The sequence below is a fragment of the Scyliorhinus torazame genome, chromosome 12 (assembly GCF_047496885.1).
Source record: "Scyliorhinus torazame isolate Kashiwa2021f chromosome 12, sScyTor2.1, whole genome shotgun sequence".
Classification (NCBI taxonomy): domain Eukaryota; kingdom Metazoa; phylum Chordata; class Chondrichthyes; order Carcharhiniformes; family Scyliorhinidae; genus Scyliorhinus; species Scyliorhinus torazame.
Window position 1 is genome coordinate 97,657,558 of NC_092718.1, and position 19,147 is coordinate 97,676,704.

The 19,147-nt window shown below is 49.5% G+C and overlaps 1 protein-coding gene across 2 annotated transcripts in view; it reads right to left on the reverse strand.

The window, feature by feature from the left end:
* The window catches only part of LOC140386587 (cell adhesion molecule CEACAM5-like), a 126,252-nt gene extending 107,380 nt beyond the window's left edge, over positions 1-18,872 (reverse strand). The window contains exons 1-2 of one of the 2 annotated variants that reach the window (XM_072469040.1): positions 18,490-18,872; positions 17,125-17,442 (exon numbers count right to left, since the gene is read on the reverse strand). In XM_072469040.1, the coding sequence (XP_072325141.1) occupies positions 17,125-17,442; positions 18,490-18,541 (370 nt within the window). In that variant the 5' untranslated portion in view covers positions 18,542-18,872. The remainder of the gene's footprint in view (positions 1-17,124; positions 17,443-18,489) is intronic. The other variant, XM_072469039.1, reaches the window with a different exon arrangement.
* Between the last annotated feature and the right edge of the window lie 275 nt (positions 18,873-19,147).

The following is a 19,147-nucleotide window of genomic DNA, read 5'->3' on the forward strand; positions in this document are numbered from 1 at the left end:
ATGCTGATGTACCATCGAGTGGCTGCTCCCAGTACACATTCTGCTAAATTATCTCTCAGCTTCATAGAAATTGGCTTTTCTCCAATTGAGACCCGTTCCTAAACTTCTCGTATCCCAATTGAATCATTACAACCACCAACCTTGTCTCTAACAGAAAGCCCTTCCAACTGCCCCAGTTTATTTCCCTTTGATGGCCACATGTCCACCCTCGGCCTGCTGCAATGCTCCAGTGAAGCCCAACGCAAACTAGAAGAACAACACCTCTTCCAAGGTTTGGCAATAACAGCCTTCTAGACTCAACATTCAGTTCAACAACTTTACACTGTGACCATCCTCCTCCACCTTGATTCCCTCTTTTGCATTTTTTTGTTTTTCAGTTACCTTGGCCTGCTCCAACATAACACCACTCCCCCCACTCCCCCATGGTCACCTGTCCCTTGTTCAGTTTTGATCCCATTAACACATTCTGCTATCTCACCTTTTGCCACTAATCGCACTCTTCATCCCTAATGGCACCATTAACATTCCCCTTTGTCTTATGTCCATGAAGCTCCCACCTTCTCGATCTTGCCCCTCACCTGAGGTGTGGTGATCCTAGGTTAAATTACCACCAATAAAGTCTTCCCCTCAAAGGGGAAAGCAGCCTAAGGTCATCTGGGACTATGGCGACTTTACTTTTACTAGGTCCATGATACTTTTGTCAATCTCTCCTATGTCCCAGCCAACCCCTTTCCTCTAACCTCCCCAGCCTCCTCCGCCCCTTTTCCAACTATACAATTCATTACAGTTCGACCTTTCTTCAGTTCTGTAGAAAGGTTATTTGGACTCTGAAACGTTAACACTATTTTACTCACTGCAGATGCTGCCAGGGCTGCTGAGTTTATCCAGCACTTGCTGTTTTTATATCACTTTCACTTCTTGGGCTTGCTCCATGTGGCCTTAAAAAAAGTTTTTAAAAATGTATTTCAAGACTTCAGCACCCTTTTACACTGTTAGTAAATTCTTCCAAATGGTGATTAAAGCGCTGTTTTTAAGCTGTTGCTTGTAATCAACATTATTCTCTTCTTTAAATAAACACATAAAGAGAGGTAAAGGTCTTTTTTAGAAAGAATGCAAATACAATCCAATATATAAATTCAAAGAGAGAATGTTGAAAAGAAATAGGCAAAAAGGGGAGGGTATAATCCAAGAGAACATGGATTTGCTACTTGAGAGGATCCTCCAATAAGGAGAATAATCATCTTATTTTGGTCATCAATTTTAATAAATGATAAATAAAATAAAAAAATAACCTTTATTGTCACAAGTAGACTTATATTAACACTGCAATAAAGTTACTGTGAAAAACACCTGGTCACCACATTCCGGTGCCTGTTCCGGTACACAGAGGAAGAATTCAAAATCCTCAGCTGGTATGGGAATTGAACCCGTGCTGCTGGCCTTGTTCTGCATCACAAACCATCTGTCTAGCCCACTGGGCTAAACCAGCCCAAACAATTTTACTTCCTAAGTGGCAGTGTTGGGAAAATAATGGAATAGGTGGGAAGGGAAATAAAATAAACTCCTTATCCAAGCTGTTCTACTTGTGAAACTATTGCCTAAAACTCTTCTCAATGCACCAAAATTTGCTTTCTCAAGGTTGGGCATCACCCAACTTGTTTGGACTTTTGGTTTGAGGTCAATCTGCTGTGCCCAGCTTTGACCTGCCCACATGTTTGGTCATATGGAGGCTTTGGGAAGGGGCGTGCTTGATTCCCAGTTCATAACATTTTACTTACCTAGCGAGGCACACAGACCCGCCAGAGGGATCTAACGTTCCTGCCGTTGTCAACGGGATTTCCCATTGCCAGCACCACTCATCGCCGGGAAACCTGTTCGCTGGTGTGGATCGTACTTCGGAGAAGTACGAACTTAGAGGTGGTTTTGATAACGTTTTATAAAATGACTGCGTGGTTAGATTTCACGTGCTGGAAAATTGTGTCAACTGAATATATTAGGGGTGATCAAGTTATTTAAAGAGAGAACAAGGTTGAAAATTAGGAGGCTCAGGAACAGACTGCCATGTTATGTATAGAAACATAGAAAATAGGAGCAGTTGGAGGCCATTCGGCCCTTTGAGTCTGCTCGCCATTCATTATGATCATTAAGGTTAGGATTAGGGCTGATCATACCACTCAATAGTCTAATCCCACTTTCCCCAATATCCTTTGATCCCCTAGCCGTTAGTGCTACATCTAATTGTTTGTTGAAAACACAAAGGACGGGGATTAGAACAAAGAACAATACAGCACAGGAGCAGGCCCTTCGGCCCTCCAAGCCTGCGCTGACCATGGTACCTGCCTAAACTAAAACCGTATGCAGTCCATTCCCTTCCATTCCCACCCTATTCATATATTTATCTAGATGCCCCTTAAATGCCGCTATCCTATCTGCTCCCACCACCTCCCCAGGCAGCGTGTTCCATATATTTACCACCCTCTGTGTAAAAAACTTGCCTTGCACATCACTTCTAAACATTTCCCCATGCACTTAAAACTCATGTCCCCTAGTACTAGATTTCCTACCCTAGGAAAGAGCATCTGACCATCCACTCTGTCCATACCACTCATAATCTTGGAGACCTCTATCAGGTCGCCTCTCAACCTCCATCGCTCCAGTGAGAACAGATCGAGCTTATCTAACCTCTCCTCATGGCTAATGCCCTCCATACCAGGCAACATCCAAGTAAACCGCTTCTGTGCACTGTCCAAGCATCCATATCCTTCTGGTAGTGTGGTGACCAGAATTGTACATAAAATTCCAAATGAGGCTACCCAAGGTCCTGTACAGCTGCAACATGACTTGCCAATTTTGATATTCAATGCCCCGACCGATGAAGGCCAGCATGCCGTTTGCCTTCTTGACCACCTTATCCACATAGGTTGTCACTTTCAGTGATCGGTGGACATGCACGCCCAGATCTCTTTGCCTGTCAGTACACGCAAGAGTTCCACCATTTATTATGTAATTCCTACATGCATTGGACCTTCCAAAGCATGCATTACCTCACACTTGTCCAGATTAAACTCCATTTGCCATTTCTCCGCCCAAGGCTCCAACCAGTTTATATCCTGCTGTATCCTCTGACAATCCTCTTCATAACTGCAACTCCACCACTTTGTGTGTCGTCTGCGAATGGAATGGGGTGTTACATGCTGAATTTATTGAGTGAGTAGATAAACTAAAAAGTAGGACCTCAAAGGTAGTAATCTCAGAATTGCTTCCAGTGCCACGTGATAGTCAGAGTAGGAATGACAGAATAGACAGGATGAATGCGTGGCTTGCGAGATGGTGCAGGACGGAGGGATTCAGATTTTTAGGACATTGGAACTGGTTCTGGGAGAGATGGGACCATTACAAATCGGATGGTCTACACCTGGGCAGGCTGGAACCAATGTCCTAGGAGGGTTGTTTGCTAACCCTGTTGGGGAGGTGACCCACCATGGAGATCGACCGTTCCCACCATTGTGGGATTTCCCGTTGACAGCACCCCTCGTCGCCAGGAAACACGTGCGCTGGCATGGGAATGGAATTTCCTGCCAGCGTGAAGCTGGCAAATCCCACCCACAATGTTATCGCCCCAACTCATTCCTGTGGTAACGACTTCCACAGGCCGACCACTCTCTGAGTGAAGACATTTCTCCTCGTCTCTGTTCTAAATGGTCTCCCCCATATCCTCTGACTGTGACCCCTGGTTCTGGATACCTCCACCATCAGGACCATCCTTCCTGCATCTGCCCTGTCTACTCCTGTTAGAATTTTATAGGTTTCTACCAGATACCCCCTCATCCTTCTGAACTCCAACGAATACAATACCAACCGATTCAATCTCTCCTCATACTTCAATCCCTCCATCCCAGGGATCAGTCTGGTAAAACTTTGCTGCACTCCCTCTAGAGCAAGAATATCCTTCCTCAGACAAGGGGACCAAAACTGCACACAATATTCCAGCTGTGGTCTCACCAAGGCTCTGTATAATTGCAGCAAGACATCCCTACTCCTGTACTCAAATCTCTCGCTATGAAGGGCAGCATACCATGTGCCTTCTTTACCACCTGCCGTACCTACATGCTGACCTTCAGTGACTGGTGTACGAGGACATCCAGATCTTGTTACACATTCCCCTCTCCTAATTTATGGTCATTCAGAAATTACTCTGCCTTCTTGGTTTTGCTGCCAAAGTGGATAACCTCGCATTTTCCAAAATTATACTGCTTCTGCCATTCATTTGTCCACTCACTCAACTTGTCCAAATCACACTGAAGGATCTCTGCATCCCACTCATAGCTCACCTTCCCACACAAATTGGTGTCTTCTTTTTTTAAAATAATTTTATTAAGGCATTGATATGAAAAGTAAATACAAACCAACACAAGAGCAAGAACAGGAAGATCATAATAAATAAATAACAAATCAACACCCCAACCCACCTGCCAATCCCCTCCTCCCATCCTGCTTTCCCCATTTTAGCCACTTTCCCCACCACCCCCCCCTCCCCTCCACCCCTCCCCTGCTGATGCCTCAATTCTCCTTGAAGAAATTGATGAATGGCTTCCCCCTCCAGGCAAACCCATCGACCGCCCCTCTGAAGATCAACTTCATTCTCTCCAACCTTAAGAACTCCACCATGTCACTCACCCACACCCCCGGTTTTGGTGACTCTGCGTCCCTCCACTCCAGCAAAGGCCAGAACATCGGCCCCTCTCGCTCCCTGGATCCAAGGGTCTTTCGACACTCCAAAGATCACCCCTTCTGGACTTGGACCAACTTTGCCGTCAACACCGGGATTATGGGCGGGATTCTACAACCCCCCGACGCCGGCTAACTCGCACAGTCCCTTCGGCACTGGCTGGCGCGGTGCCAACCCCTCCAGCATCCACCTAGCCCCCGGAAGTGCGGAGAATTCCACACTTTCGGGGGCTGGTGACGCCAGAGTGGTTCGCATCGGTTTTCCCGCTGATGTAGGGACTTGGTCCCCGCACAGGAGAATCCCACCTTATGTTCCCGAACCCCTGCCAGAACCCTTTTAGTTTCGGACATGCCCAAACCGTGAACATGGTTTGCAGGCCTCCCCACTCACTGCCCACACTTGTCCTCTACCCCCTCAGAGAACCTGCTCATCCTCGCCACCATCATGTGCGCCCTATGAACCACCTTAAACTGGATAAGGCTGAGCCTTGCACACGACGAGAACACATTCACTCGCTGCAGAGCCTCCTCCTACAACCCGGCCTCAATTTCCCCCCCACCTCAACTTCTCCTCACATTTCCATTTGACTTTCCCTATCGGGGTTCCCTCCTTGTAGATCAAGCAATCCTGGCCCTCACCCACTCCTTCCCTTGATAGCACCTTATCCTGTAATCCAAAAGGCGGCAAACTGGGAAAGGATGGCACCTGATTCCCCACAAAGCTCCAGGCCTGTATCTAAACCATTCCCACTGGGCAGCTCATTCCCCTCCTTCGAGTCCTCTAAACTCACAAAGCTGTCCCCCACAACAGGTCCCCAAACTGCTCAATCCCTGCCTGTCGCCACCCCCAAAACCTCACGTCCAACACCCCCCGGTGCAAATCTGTGATTGTCGCAAATCAGTGCCCAAACCAAGGCACCTTCCAACCTCAGATGCTTCCGCTACTGTCCCCACATCCACAGGGCCACCACCACCACTGGGCATGTGAAGTGCTTGGCCGACGAGAACGGCAGAGGTGCCGTCAACAATGCCCCCTAAACTGGTACCCTGCAAGAGACCGCCTCCATCTGCCCCCATGCCGACCCCTCCCCCGCTACCCACTTCCTAACCATAGCAATGTTTGCTGCCCAATCATAGTTCATAATGTTTGGCAAGGCCAACCTTCCTCTCCCCTTGGCCCCGTTCCAACAGACCCTTCTTAACCAATGGGGATTTCCCCACTCATATAAACTCCGAGAGCAAAGTATTGACTTTCTTAAAGAATGATTTGGGGACGAGGATCTGGAGGTTCTGAAAGACAAATAAGAGTCTCGGCTGCACCATCATTTTCATTGTCTGCACCCGCCCCGCCAGCGATAGCGATATCACATCCCACCTCTTAAAATTCCCCTTCATCTGTTCCACCAAACGAGCCAGATTCAACTTACACAGCTGCTCCCATCTCCGCACCACCTGGATACCCAAATATCCGAAGCTCGCCCCCGCCACCTTAAGCAGCAGCTCGCCCACCTTCCTCTCCTGCCCCCTGGCCTCGATCGGGAACACCTCGCTCTTCCCCATATTTAGCTTATGTCTGGAAAACTGGCCAAACCCCCTCAGAATACTCATAATTCCCCCGAACCCTCCCAGTGGGACCGAGATATATAGCAGGTCGCCCCTGTATAGCGAGACCCTTTGCTCAACCACCTCCCCCACTCCCCCTAATCCCTTTCCAACTCATCGACACTGTAAGCACCATTGCCAGTGGCTCTATTGCAAGGCAAAAAGCAATGGGAGAGTGGGCACCCCTGCCTTGTCCCACGGTGTAGCCTGAAGTACCCCGAGCTCACACGATTCATCTGCATGCTTGCTACTGGCACCCTATACAACAATCGGATCCAGTCCACAAACCCCTGCCCAAATCGGAACCATCCTAGCATTTCCCACAAGTACTCCCATTCCATCCCATCAAAAGCCTTCTCTGCTTCCATTGCTACAGCCACCTCCACGAACTGTCTCTCCTCGGGCATCATTATCACGTTTAGTAGTCTCCTAACATTCGTCGACAGTTGCCTCAACTTTACAAACCCAGTCTGATCTTCCCCGATCAGCCCTGGCACACAGTCCTCAATTTACGAGGCTAGGATCATTGCCTGCAACTTAGCATCCATATTTAGTAGTGATATCGGGCGATAGGACCCACAATGCTCCGGATCTTTATCCTTCTTTGTATTAGGGATATAGACACCTGCGATAATGTAGGGGGAGCTCCCCCTTGTCATGTGAGAGTACCTTTAAGAAATGCCTGTTAAAGAAATGTACCTTTAAGAAGTACCTTTTGCAGTGATGTCAGAGAGTGGGTGGAGCTGGGCTGTCTGTCAGCTTTTTACTTTCGTTTTAGGCTGTTTGCTGCAGGGTGTGTTTTAGTTTTGTTTACAGTGTTGAAGCTGAAACCAGACAGAGCAGGTGTACTGTTGATCTCTCTGCCATGAAAAGACTATCTCTTGATAATTTGGTGAATTTAGAATTATAAATGTTCTCAGTAGTGAATGTAAACTTAATGTGCTTCTGTCAAAAGGTGTTTCTTAAGTCTTCTAGATGTTAAAAGGACAGCTTACGGATTACTTAGTGTTGCATTCTTTGGGGGTTGTATTTGAATTAATGGTTGCTAAGATGTTCACTGTATGTTTTAAAAAGGTTGACTTGAGTTCATAGAATAAACATTGTTTTGCTTTAAAAAATACTTTTCCATTTCTGCTGTACCACACCTGTAGAGTGGGTCGTGTGCTCCCCCCCCATACCACACTCTATTAAAGGTTGTGGGTCAGGTGAACTCCACAATACACTTTGGGATCCTCTAAACCCTGGCCCATAATACCCTTTTCCCTTGCCTCATTATATGCCCTCACCAGCAGGGGCCCCAGGTCCACCCCAAACATCTTATAAAATTCTACATGAAGCCCATTCTGGTCCGGGGCCTTCCCTGTCTGCATCGTCTCCGTGCCCTCCATTCCCTCTACCAGTCCAATGGGGGCCCCCAGCCCTCCACCAGGTTCTCCTCCACCTTGGGGAACTCCAACCCATCCAGGAACCACGGCATTTGTAAAGCCTCGTATACAATTCCATGAATACCCCATTCACCCCACTGGGTCCAGTATCATTCTTCCCCTCCTGTCCTTCACCCTTTCGATCTACCTTTCTGCCTTCTGGTTCCTGAGTTGGTGGGCCAGCATTCTACTACCCTTCTCCCCATACTCATACACTGCCCCTCTAGCATTCCGCAACTGCCCTGCTGCCTTTCCTGTGGACAACAACTCCATCTGGAGTTTCTGCCTCCCCTTCAACAAGCCCGCCTCCGGGGCCTCCGAATACCGCCTGTCCACATGCAGAATCCTGTCCATCAATCTAGTCATCTTTGCTCATACCACCTTTTCCCTATGCGCCCGGATCAAGATGACCTCCCCCACAACCACTGCCTCGAGCCTCTCCCATAGCATGGCGGTCGAGACCTCACCCATATTGTTCAGTTTCACATAGCCCCGAATGACATCTCTCACACGCTCACACACCTCCTCATCAGCTAACAACCCTATGTCCAGTCTCCACTGCAGGCCCCCTTCCCCTCTGGTCCACTTGCAGCTCCACCCCGTGCGGTACCTGATCTGAAACCACGATTGCCGAATATCCCGATTTTGCGATCCCCGCCAGCAAAGTCTTGTCCACCACAAAAAATTCAATCTGAGAATACACCCGGTGCACATGGGAGAAATACAAGAATTAATTTGTCCTCGACTCCCCAAACCTCCACAGTCAACGCCCCCGCCCCTCCACCCCCTCATGCGCTTCTTAAACCCCTTCAGCTTCTTCGCCACTGCTAACACCCTCCCCGACCTTGGGCTCGACGATTCCAAACGTGGTTCAATGACTGTTAAAGTCCCCTTCCACGATCAACTGGCGCGAGTTCAGGTCCGGGATCTTTCCCAGCATCCACCTCATGAACTCCATATCACCCCTGTTTGGGGCATAAATATTTACGAAAACCACTGGAATCCCATCCAGCTTCCCACTCACCATCACGAACCTCGCTCCCGAATCTGTCACAATGTTCCCCACCTCAAACACCACCCGTTTATTTACCAACACCGCCACCCCCGCATCTTTATATCTCATCCCGAATGAAAGACTTGCTCTACCCACCCCTTCCTTGGCCTAGTCTGGTCCCTGATCTTAAAGTGTGTTTCTTGCAAAAAGGCCACGTCCATCTTCAAGCTCCTCAAGTGCGCGACCGTTTGACTGGCACATTCAGCCCTCTCATGTTCCATGTAATTAACCTGGTCGGGTACCCCACTCTCCCCTGCCAGTCAACCATATCCTTTCTTGAGCCAGCCCCCCACCTGTGCCAAACGACCCGCCAGGCCCACCACTCCTTTTCCTGCTGCACCAAAGCAATCACACCTTGTCCGCAACCCCCCCCTCCCCTCTCCCCTGAACAAAACAACAATCCCACCCCCCTCTCCGACTCCAACCAGCTGGCCACCCCCCTACTGCGCTCCCGTTAACTAGTCCACCCAGCTAGCCTGGTCAACTTGGTGTCTTCTGGAGCAAACAGAGATTCCCAGGATCCCATCAAGTGAAGCGAGACCTGTTTTTCCCATCGACATCTTGCCAGAGGCAAGATCGGTCACCCTGCTCTGTGCCAGAATTGTTGCAGGTCTAATTTAGATCCTTGAATGAGATCGCTGAAGGTTTTCACAGATTTCCTCCCCTGGTCTCCTTTGTCTATTTTTGGACACTCCAGGGTTTACAGAGCTTTGGCATGGGGTAATGAGAGTCTGCATGGACCGTTACAAGTGTGTGGGATAAATGGATGGCCATTGGGTGTTTTCCTGCTTTGCCATCTCCTGGAACCATGTGTATACATCACTTACAGGTGAACCAATGGGTCCCAGATTCTCACATTGTCAGGCCCCAGTGCCGATCACACATTTGACCCCATGACATGCCCCACACATTCCCAACAGGCCCCCTCGGACCTGGTCCATTCACACTGTGGGGTATGAAAACCTCCCATAATTTTAAAACAATGGTATTCCCCAACCTTGGTTAATTCAACTTATACCCAACAGATTGGTTAAGCAGGCTGTGGAAGGCCATCACAGTTATTAGTTAGTAATTATTCATCATTATATTTACTTAGCTCTGATCATATTGATGTAGTATTATCTCTTTCTGCTGCTTTATCCAAGTGGAGATTATACATGATCATCAAAAATAAACCCCTTCACCCTGTCATGATATGCAGACATGCAGACAATGATTTACAGACAGACACAGACAGGCAGCTAATAAATACAGAGAACAGGACATGACCAATGAGCAGGCAGGACACTCAGGGGTCGTATCTCACTATAAAAGGCACGAGGCACTCACATGACGCCTCTTTCCACTGATGAACATCTACAGAGTGAGTCAAGGTGTATGTACAATATCACACCTCCAGCACATGGCTAAGAGCTAGTCTGGTTCAGTCAGACAGAGTAACCACACTTAGGTTAGCCGAGAGTCGAACTCATAGAGAACTGTGCTAACTGTGCTACTGGTTCAATAAATCAGATTGAACTAACTTTAAGGTCTGAAGTATCTTTTGGTTAAAGCTGCATCCAGTTGCAGCCTGTGTTATGACATATTGCCTGAGTACATAACACATCACACCCCTCTTCCTGTAAAACCATTGGATTTGACAACCCAGAGGAACATTGCTCTTTATTCATTCAAGGGGTAAGCAGTGGGCTAAGCAGGCTAGGTCAGCATTTATTGCCCATCCCTAATTTCCCTTGAGAAGGTGGTGGTGAGCTGCCTTCTTGAACCACTGCAGTCCCTCTGGTGTTGGTAAACCCACTATATTGTTAGGGAGGGAGTTTCAGGATTTTGACCCAACAACTGTGAAGGAATGGCCGATATATTTCCAAGTCAGGATGGTGAGTGGTTTGGAGGGGCACTGTCAGCTGCCCTTGCCATTCTAGATGGTAGTGGTTATGAATTTGGAAGGTGCTGTCGAAGGAGCCTTGGTGAGTTCCTACAGTGCATCTTGTAGATGATACACACAGCTGCTACTGTGTGCCGGTAGTGGAGGGAATGAGTATTTGTGGAAGGGAGAGCAATCCAGCAGGCTGCTTTGTCCTGGATCATGTTGAGCTTCTTGAGTCTGGTCAGAGCTGCATTCACCCTGGCAAGTGGAGAGTATTCCATTACATCCTGACTTGTGCCTCATAGAGAAGGGGCTTTGGAGAGTCAGGAGACGAGTTACTCGCCGCGGGATCCATAGTCTCTGATCTTCTCTGGTCCCCACAATATATATATGGTTAGTCCAGTTCAATTTCTGGCCAATGGTAACCCCCAGGATGTTGATGGGATATTCGGCCCATCATGTCTGTGCCAGTTGTTACATTCACCTGCAATGAATCATGCAACCCTGCACTTCACAAATGCAATGTCTTCCTTTTCCAGTATATACCCAATTGTCTTTTCAAATTTTTTATGGAATCTGACGCAATCATCCTTTAAGGGAGTGAACACTGGTTCATAAAAGGGACCCCTATGTAGGAAAACAGGAAATAGGAGTGGGTCATTCAGCCCCTCGAGCCTGCAAAACTAGATGATGACTGAACTTCTACCTCAATGCCATTTTCCTGCATACTCCTCACATCCCTCGATATCATTAATATCTGGCAACTATCAGTCTTTTGCTTTGAACATGCTCAGTGACTGAGCCTCAACAACTCTGACATAGAAAATTCCAACGAATCACTATTCGCCGAGTGGAGAAATTTCTCTTCATCTCATTTTAAAATGTCCAACCCCGTATTTTGAGACTGCATTCTCTCCTTGGTTCTCAAGAGTTGCCGCACCAGTGGGAGGTGCTGAAGAGGTTCGGTGGGAGGTGCTGAAGTGGTTCGGGTTTGGGGAGGGATTTGTCAGGTGGGTTAGGCTGTTGTATGAGGTCCGATGGCGAGTGTGGCCACAAATAGGAGGAGGTCCGAGTACTTTCGGTTGCACCGAGGGACGAGACAGGGGTGTCCCCTGTCCCCCCTGCTCTTCGCACTGGCGATTGAACCCCTGGCTATGGCACTGAGAGAGTCGAGGAACTGGAGGGGGTTGGTGCGGGGTGGGGAGGAGCATAGGGTGTCACTTTATGCGGACGACCTGCTGCTGTATGTGGCGGACCCGGTGGGAGGAATGCTAGAGGTAATGAGGATCCTTAGGGAATTCGGGGACTTTTCGGGGTACAAGCTCAATATGGGGAAGAGCGAGCTGTTCGTAGTTCAGCTAGGGGACCAGGAGAGGGGGATTAGCGAGCTCCCACTAAAAAGGGCGGAGAGGAGCTTCAGATATTTGGGGGTCCAGGTGGCCAGGAGCTGGGGGGCCCTGCATAGGCTTAACTTTACAAGGCTGGTGGAGCAAATGGAGGAGGAGTTCAAGAGGTGGGACACGTTGCCGCTGTCCTTGGCGGGTAGGGTGCAGTCAATCAAAATGACGGTGCTCTCAAGGTTTTTGTTCCTGTTCCAGTGCCTCCCCGTGTTTATCCCGAAGAGTCTGGGGGCGCTGGCAACGGCGTCACTGCCGCTCCCTCCAAGGAGGTATACCACGAGCCCGGTGGTAGTGGCAGCCCTCAAAATTTGGGGGCAGTGGAGGCGGCATAGGGGGGAAGTTGGGGCCTCGGCGTGGACCCCATTACGGGGGAACCACCGGTTCGCCCCAGGAAGAACAGGTGGAGGGTTTTCGGGGTGGCACAGGGCAGGGATACAAAAGTTGGGGGACCTGTTTGTGGACGGGAAGTTCGCGAGCTTGGGTGAGCTGGAGGAGAAGTACGGGCTCCCCCCGGGGAACACCTTCAGGTACTTACAGGTAAGGGCGTTTGCCAGACGGAAGTGGTGGAATTCCCGCGGCTACTGCCACACACAGTACAGGACAGGGTGCTCTCGGGGGGGTGGGTGGGAGTGGGGAAGATCTCGGAAACTTACCAGGTTATGCAGGAGGAGGAGGAGGCCTTGGTGGTGGAGTTGAAAGGTAAGTGGGAGGAGGAATTGGGAGAGGAGATCGAAGAAGGGACGTGGGCAGATGCCCTAGGGAGGGTGAATTCTTCCTCTTCGTGCGCGAGGCTCAGCCTCATACAGTTTAAGGTGTTGCACAGGGCACACATGACCGGGACAAGGATGAGCCGGTTCTTTGGGGGTGAGGACAGGTGTGTTAGGTGCTCAGGGAGCCAGGCAAATCACACCTATATGTTCTGGGCATGCCCAGCGCTGGAGGAATTTTGGAAGGACGTAGCGAGGACGGTGTCGAGGGTGGTAGGATCCAGGGTCAGACCGGGCTGGGGGCTCGCAATATTTGGGGTGGCAGAGGGGCCGGGAGTGCAGGAGGCAAAAGAGGCCGGAATTCTGGCCTTTGCGTCCCTGGTAGCCCGGCGAAGGATTCTCCTTCAGTGGAAAGATGCGAGGCCCCCAAGCGTGGAATCCTGGATCAGCGATATGGCAGGGTTCATTAAATTGGAGAGGGTGAAATTCGCCTTGAGAGGGTCGGTACAAGGGTTCTTTAGGCGGTGGCAACCGTTCTTAGACTTTCTGGCAGAACGATAGACATTGGTCAATGGCAACAGCAGCTCGGGGGGGGGGGGGTTTACTTTATTTTTGTTTATGTTATTTACACTGGAGGGTCTGAGGGGGTGTATACACCTGTTGTGTTAAGTCGGGGTGTTAATGTTAATTTATTATTTATGTACAGGGGGGGAGGGGTTTGGGGGGTTGCTTTTTTAAATTGTGTTTTGTACTTAACCCTGTTGGGTTCTTTTTTCTTTCTCATTTTGTTATTGATATTTTATGAAAACCTTTAATAAAAATTATTTTTTTAAAAAAGAGTTGTCGCACCAGGACATTGTGAGGTGGGTCTGGGAGAGGGGTGATCGGGCCGGGAGTGGGATGGAGTCGGACCTGGGGGGCAGTAGATGGGAGGTGGACCGCGAGAGAGGTTGTCAGACCGGGAGGTGGAGTTGGACCGGGAAGGGGATTGGGGCTGGGAGAGGGGCAGTTGGACTGGGGTGCGGAAAGTCGGGCCTGGGTGGGGGGGCTGGGGGGGGGGGGAGGGGGGGCGGGGGGGGGTGTGTGTTGGGGGTGGGGGGGGGGGGGTGAGAGGGAAGTTGGACCGGGAGAGAGATTGTTAGACCGGAAAAGGGGGGATGGTCAGACCAGGATGGGGGTGGTCGACCAGGAGGGAGGGGGGGTTCAGATCGCGAGGAGGGGATCGGACCAGGAGGGCATCGGACCAGGAGATGGCGTGTCGGACTGAGCGATGGGGTGTTGGACCGGAAGGAGGGCGGTGTTGGACCAGTGTGGAGTGGGCGGGAAATGCATAGTGAGGGCATGGTCTGACCAGGAAGGTTGGGGTCGGACTGCGAGTCAGAGCGGAAGAGAGGTTGGAGTTAGGATTGGTCTGGGATGGGGGAATCGGACCAGGCAGGTGGGATCGGAATGGGAAAGTGGGAGTGGTTGGACTGGGAGTGGTTTGCGGGGGGGAGAAGGGCGGGTTGGATCGGGAGTAGTTTGATGGGGGAGGATGGTTTGGTCCGGGAGTGGTTTGAGGTGGGAAGGGTGGGTCGGACCGGGAGTGGTTTGAGGGGGGTGGGTCGGACCGTGGAAGAGTGGGGGGTGATCGGACTGGGAGAGGGAAGGGGTTGGAAAGGGACCGGGTTTGGCAGACGGGGAGGGTGGGTGGATGCGGTCAGAGAAAGAGAAGGGCAGGGTAGACAGGGAGTTGGGGAGTCATGGGTGGGTGGATCAGACCAGGAGGGGGAGGGGGTGTCACATCTAGGGAGGGAGGGGGTCGGACTGCGAGTCAGGAGGGTTCGCCCTGGGAGGGGGGGGCGTTGTAATCGGATTAGGAGAGGGGGCATTTGGGGTCGGACTGGGTGAGATGGAGAGGTTCATGAGATCACACCGGGAAAGAGATGGGGGTTGGTCAGGCGGGGAGGGGTGGGGGGGGGGGGGGGCGGTAGTGGTTGAAGGGAAAAGTGATGGTTGGTCCGGGAGGTGGGAGGTCAGACTGGCAGAGACGGGCTCTGGACCAGGAGACGATGGATGTCAGAGTGGGCAGACCCAGAGTGGGGAGGGCAAAGGTTGGAGTGGGGGGGGAGGGGGGGGGGGGTGGAGCTGTCTGGAATTGGGTCGGGTCCGGATGTATGCTTGGTTGGGATGGTGTGGCGGTTCCTTCTGGGGGACCGGGGCTGGGTTGGTTTGGGGAGTCTCCTGGGGGGCGGGGTGGTCACGGATGTGCGGGGACCCCATGTGGGCCTGGTCTGTGTTTTTGAAATAGCTACTCTTAAGTTAGAAGTTTACAATTGAAATCCCAGTCAGCGCAATTTTCCAGGGAATGTTAATCCTTCTGAGCAATTGCCAGGCAATCCCTCACCTGGGAACATTCGAGAGATCTTCCCCAGCACATCATTGGGGTAACCCTCCAAATCCGGCCCCTGGGGAACCAATATTTCTAGCGAGGAATACCCCAACTCCAATATTTCAACCCTAATAATTCCTTGAAGACAATCCATCACCATGGTACTTTTCTCATTTTATTTTCCTACATTTTTCTGTGAGGATATAGATAGATTTCTAAACTCTAAAGCTGTCAAGGAGTGTGGAGAGAGGGCTAATGTCTGCTGTTGAGGTAGAGGAACAGCTATGATCAAGTTGATTTGGCAGAGCAAACTCGAAGGGCTCAATGGCCTCCTCCTGCTCCTATTTTCTATGTTTCCATGCTTATTTCTAATTCTTTCATGAGATGTGGGCTTGGCGAGCAAGGCCGGCATTTGTTACCCATTAGGGGCTGGTTTAGCACAGTGGGCTAAACAGCTGACTTGTAATGCAGAACAAGGTTCAATTCCCATACCAGCCTCCCCGAACAGGCGCCAGAATGTGGCGACTACGGGCTTTTCACAGTCACTTCATTGAAGCCTACTTGTGACAATAAGCGATTATTATTATTATTAATGGCCCTTGAACCGAGTGGTTCGCTCGCCCATTTCAGAGGACAGGTAAGAGTCAACTTGTGGATGTGGAATCAAATGTAGGCCAGACCAGGTAAGGACAGCAGATTTCCATCCCTATAGGACATTAGGAACATGGGAAGCGGAATCGGCCATTCAGCCCATCGAGCCTGCTCTGCCATTCAATACAATCATGGCTGATCGGACACTTCACAGCCTTTCACACCCACTACCCCCATATCCCAATATGTCATTGTCAATCAGAAGTCTGTCAATCTCTGGGTAGAGAATTCCAAAGATTCACAATCCTCTGTGTAAAAAGATTTCTCCTCATCTCTGTCCTAAGTGGCATCCCCCTTATTTTGAAATACTCCCCCTGGTTCTACATTTCCCAGCCAAGGAAAATATCTTAACTGCATTTACCCTATCGATTCCTTTAAGTATTTTGTAGGTTTCAATGAGATCACCTCTCAATCTTCGAAACTCCAGAGAATACAGTCCCAGTTTACTCAATTTCGCTTCATAACACAGTTCTGCCAGCCCTGGAACAAGTCTGGTGAACTTTCGTTAACACTCCCTCTATGATATCCTTTCTGAGATAAGGGGACCAAGACTGCACACAGTACATCAGATGCGGTCTAACCAAGCTCCTGTACAATTGAAGCAATATCTCACTATACCTGTACTCAAATCCTCGAATGATAAAGACTAACATTCCATTCGCCTTCCTAACTGCTTAGTGTACCTGCACATTAGCCTTCAGTGAACTATCGAACACCCAGGTCCCTTTGTACATCTAAACTTTCAAATTTCTTAACAGTTAGGAAATACCCTGCACAACTGTTCCTTCCACCAAAGAGGATAATCTCACATTTTTCCCACATTATGGCCTGGATTCTCCTTTGCAAGTCTGCCCTGCTACCACTGCAACTGAGGACGGAGAATGTTTGCACGCCATTCTCTGGTGGTGAGATTCTCTACTCCCGCCACTTTTGAATGGGAACCATGGAACCATTGAAACCAGTCCATGCCGCCTGGAACCCCACGGGTGGGGGTGCGCTGCTGGCAGACCAGAGAATCCTGCCGTTAGTGAACAGTCGGAGAATCCCGCCTTATATTCCATCTGCCATGTTCTTGCCCACTTACTAAACCTGTCCAAAACCTCCTGTAGCTTTACAGTGGCTGTAATGTCAGATGGGTTTGAATGACAATTGATGATCATTGTCGTGGTCACCGCAACTGAGACTAACTTTGTGTTCCAGATTTACAAGCTCAATTTAAATCCCACCAGTTGGGGAGGGGGCTGGTGATTTGGACCCACGTCTCACCTCCCCCAGAACATGGCTCCACCGAGGAGAGGTGTTTGCATTGCCACTGCTTACCAATCACCGTCAGATTGATGATCTGTGTTTCAGAAAAGTTGGAGGAGACTGAGTTCATGGTAATCAGATATTCCCCGCTATCGTTCGCTCTCAGTGACCACAGTGTGAGGGCTCCTTCCGCAGACACGGCAGCTCGGTCAGCATAGTCGTTGTTCACATCCGTGGAATTGCCGATCCAGATGGCCACATCCCGGCAGTTAAACCTCAAGCTGCCGCTCCTCACCTCCCAGTGTGTCCTGAGGTTGAGGATGATCTTTTCCCCCGCCGCTGCATCAACCTGCTGCTGTTCGTCAGTGATGGTTAAGACCTGCGGTCTGACTGAAACACATCAATATACCCAGAGAGTGAGAGATGGCGGGGGTGGGGGGTCAACTTTGAAAAACAGCAGTTTATTTAGTTGCAAAAATATACTCCTTTCATAAAATATCTGAAAGAACATTACACACATTTCAAAATGGCCATCGTAGAAAGTGCAATAATATTCAGGCTTTCTACATGTCATATTATGCTCTGAGGTGTTTCAGTCAAAGAAACATTGCAGACATTTCAAAATGACCATTACCAGAAGTGCAAATGGATTTACATTGTTTTCTACGTAGATCACGTTTCACTCTGAGGTGCTTCAATACAATTGTGATGCATGTAATGTTCACTGTATACATTCAATGTGAGTCACTCAGTCCAAGAGGGTTCTGTTCAATTTCCCTCCTCTTAGTTCACTGTGTCTGAAAGGTCATAGACAGCAAACTTCCCCCATTGCACCTCTGCGGTGGTTGCCCCAAGCTTTAGTGTATCCCTCAGCACGTAGTCCTGGGCTTTGGAATGTACCAGTCTGTAATACTCGATTGGGGTCAACTCTGCGCTGGAAGACCAACAAATTTAGAGCAGACCAAAGAGCGACTTTCACCCAGTTGATGATCCTCCAGCAACAGCTCATGTTTGTCTCGGTGGACAACCGTAAGCACAGAGTCCCGCATCAGGGAGTAGCTCGGGGTAAACCCGGACAAAAACCACCTCATCTCGCTCCAGACCTGCTTTGCAACGGCGCATTGCACAAAGAGTGGATAACGGTCTCTTCCCCCACCACAGTCTCGAGGGCAAGACAAAACTGGGGTGTGTTAAACTAGCGTGTCTGCGTGAATATACATCGTTAATATCAAGAATGTATAGAATGTACAGAGGCAATTAACAGAGCAACATGCTGTGCGTTACACATACTAAAATCCATCACACTTTCAGTAACATTCAGTCTGAAATGCACTTTTTAAAAAACAAATTATAAAGTTAGTTTTTTGCGGGGGGAAAGACTGGCATTTAATGACATGATGAATTATCCTTCAGGCAAAGAGGAATGTTAACTCTTACCCAGAGAGATGAATATAGTGCAGAGGAGCAGGGACAAGTCCTGGCTTCTCATCTTGAAGGATCCGAAAGGTTTTGTTTTGCTGTTGTGGCTTCTCTCTCTTTCTCACTCTCTCCAGGCTTCGTTTGTGGCTCAATGATGCTAAAAGACAAGCAGGGGTGGAGACCCACTCTTTCTCACACACACACAAGGTAATGCGAGCCCTGGCTTTTCTCCAAAGACTTTGTTCTTATCTCGGCTGCAACACACTGCAAGCAGTCAAAACAACTCCCGTCCGCACCCCCCAAAAAAGGCAGGAAATCTAGGGGCTAGTACAATCGCTTGTCACTTCCTTTCACAAGCCCTGCTTGTTTACATTGGCCCATTTTTTCTACATGGGTTTGAGTGTACAGAGATGGTCTGTGATCGAACGTAACGCGACCCCACCCTGGAATCAGCTGCATTCGAATTGTGGGTAAAAATATTAAAACAGCTCGAAGCAGGCCACACGAATAAACAGTCTAAATGCAGAACGTTCCTTGGCCGCTGGCCTCATCTGAATCACTTTTTTAAAAATTCTCTCTCTCTGTTTTTTTTTCCATTTGCAGAAAACTTTTAACCGGTGCCCAGAATCTTTAACACGGTCCCTGCCAAGTTGATGCTTCATATGGTCCACAGTCA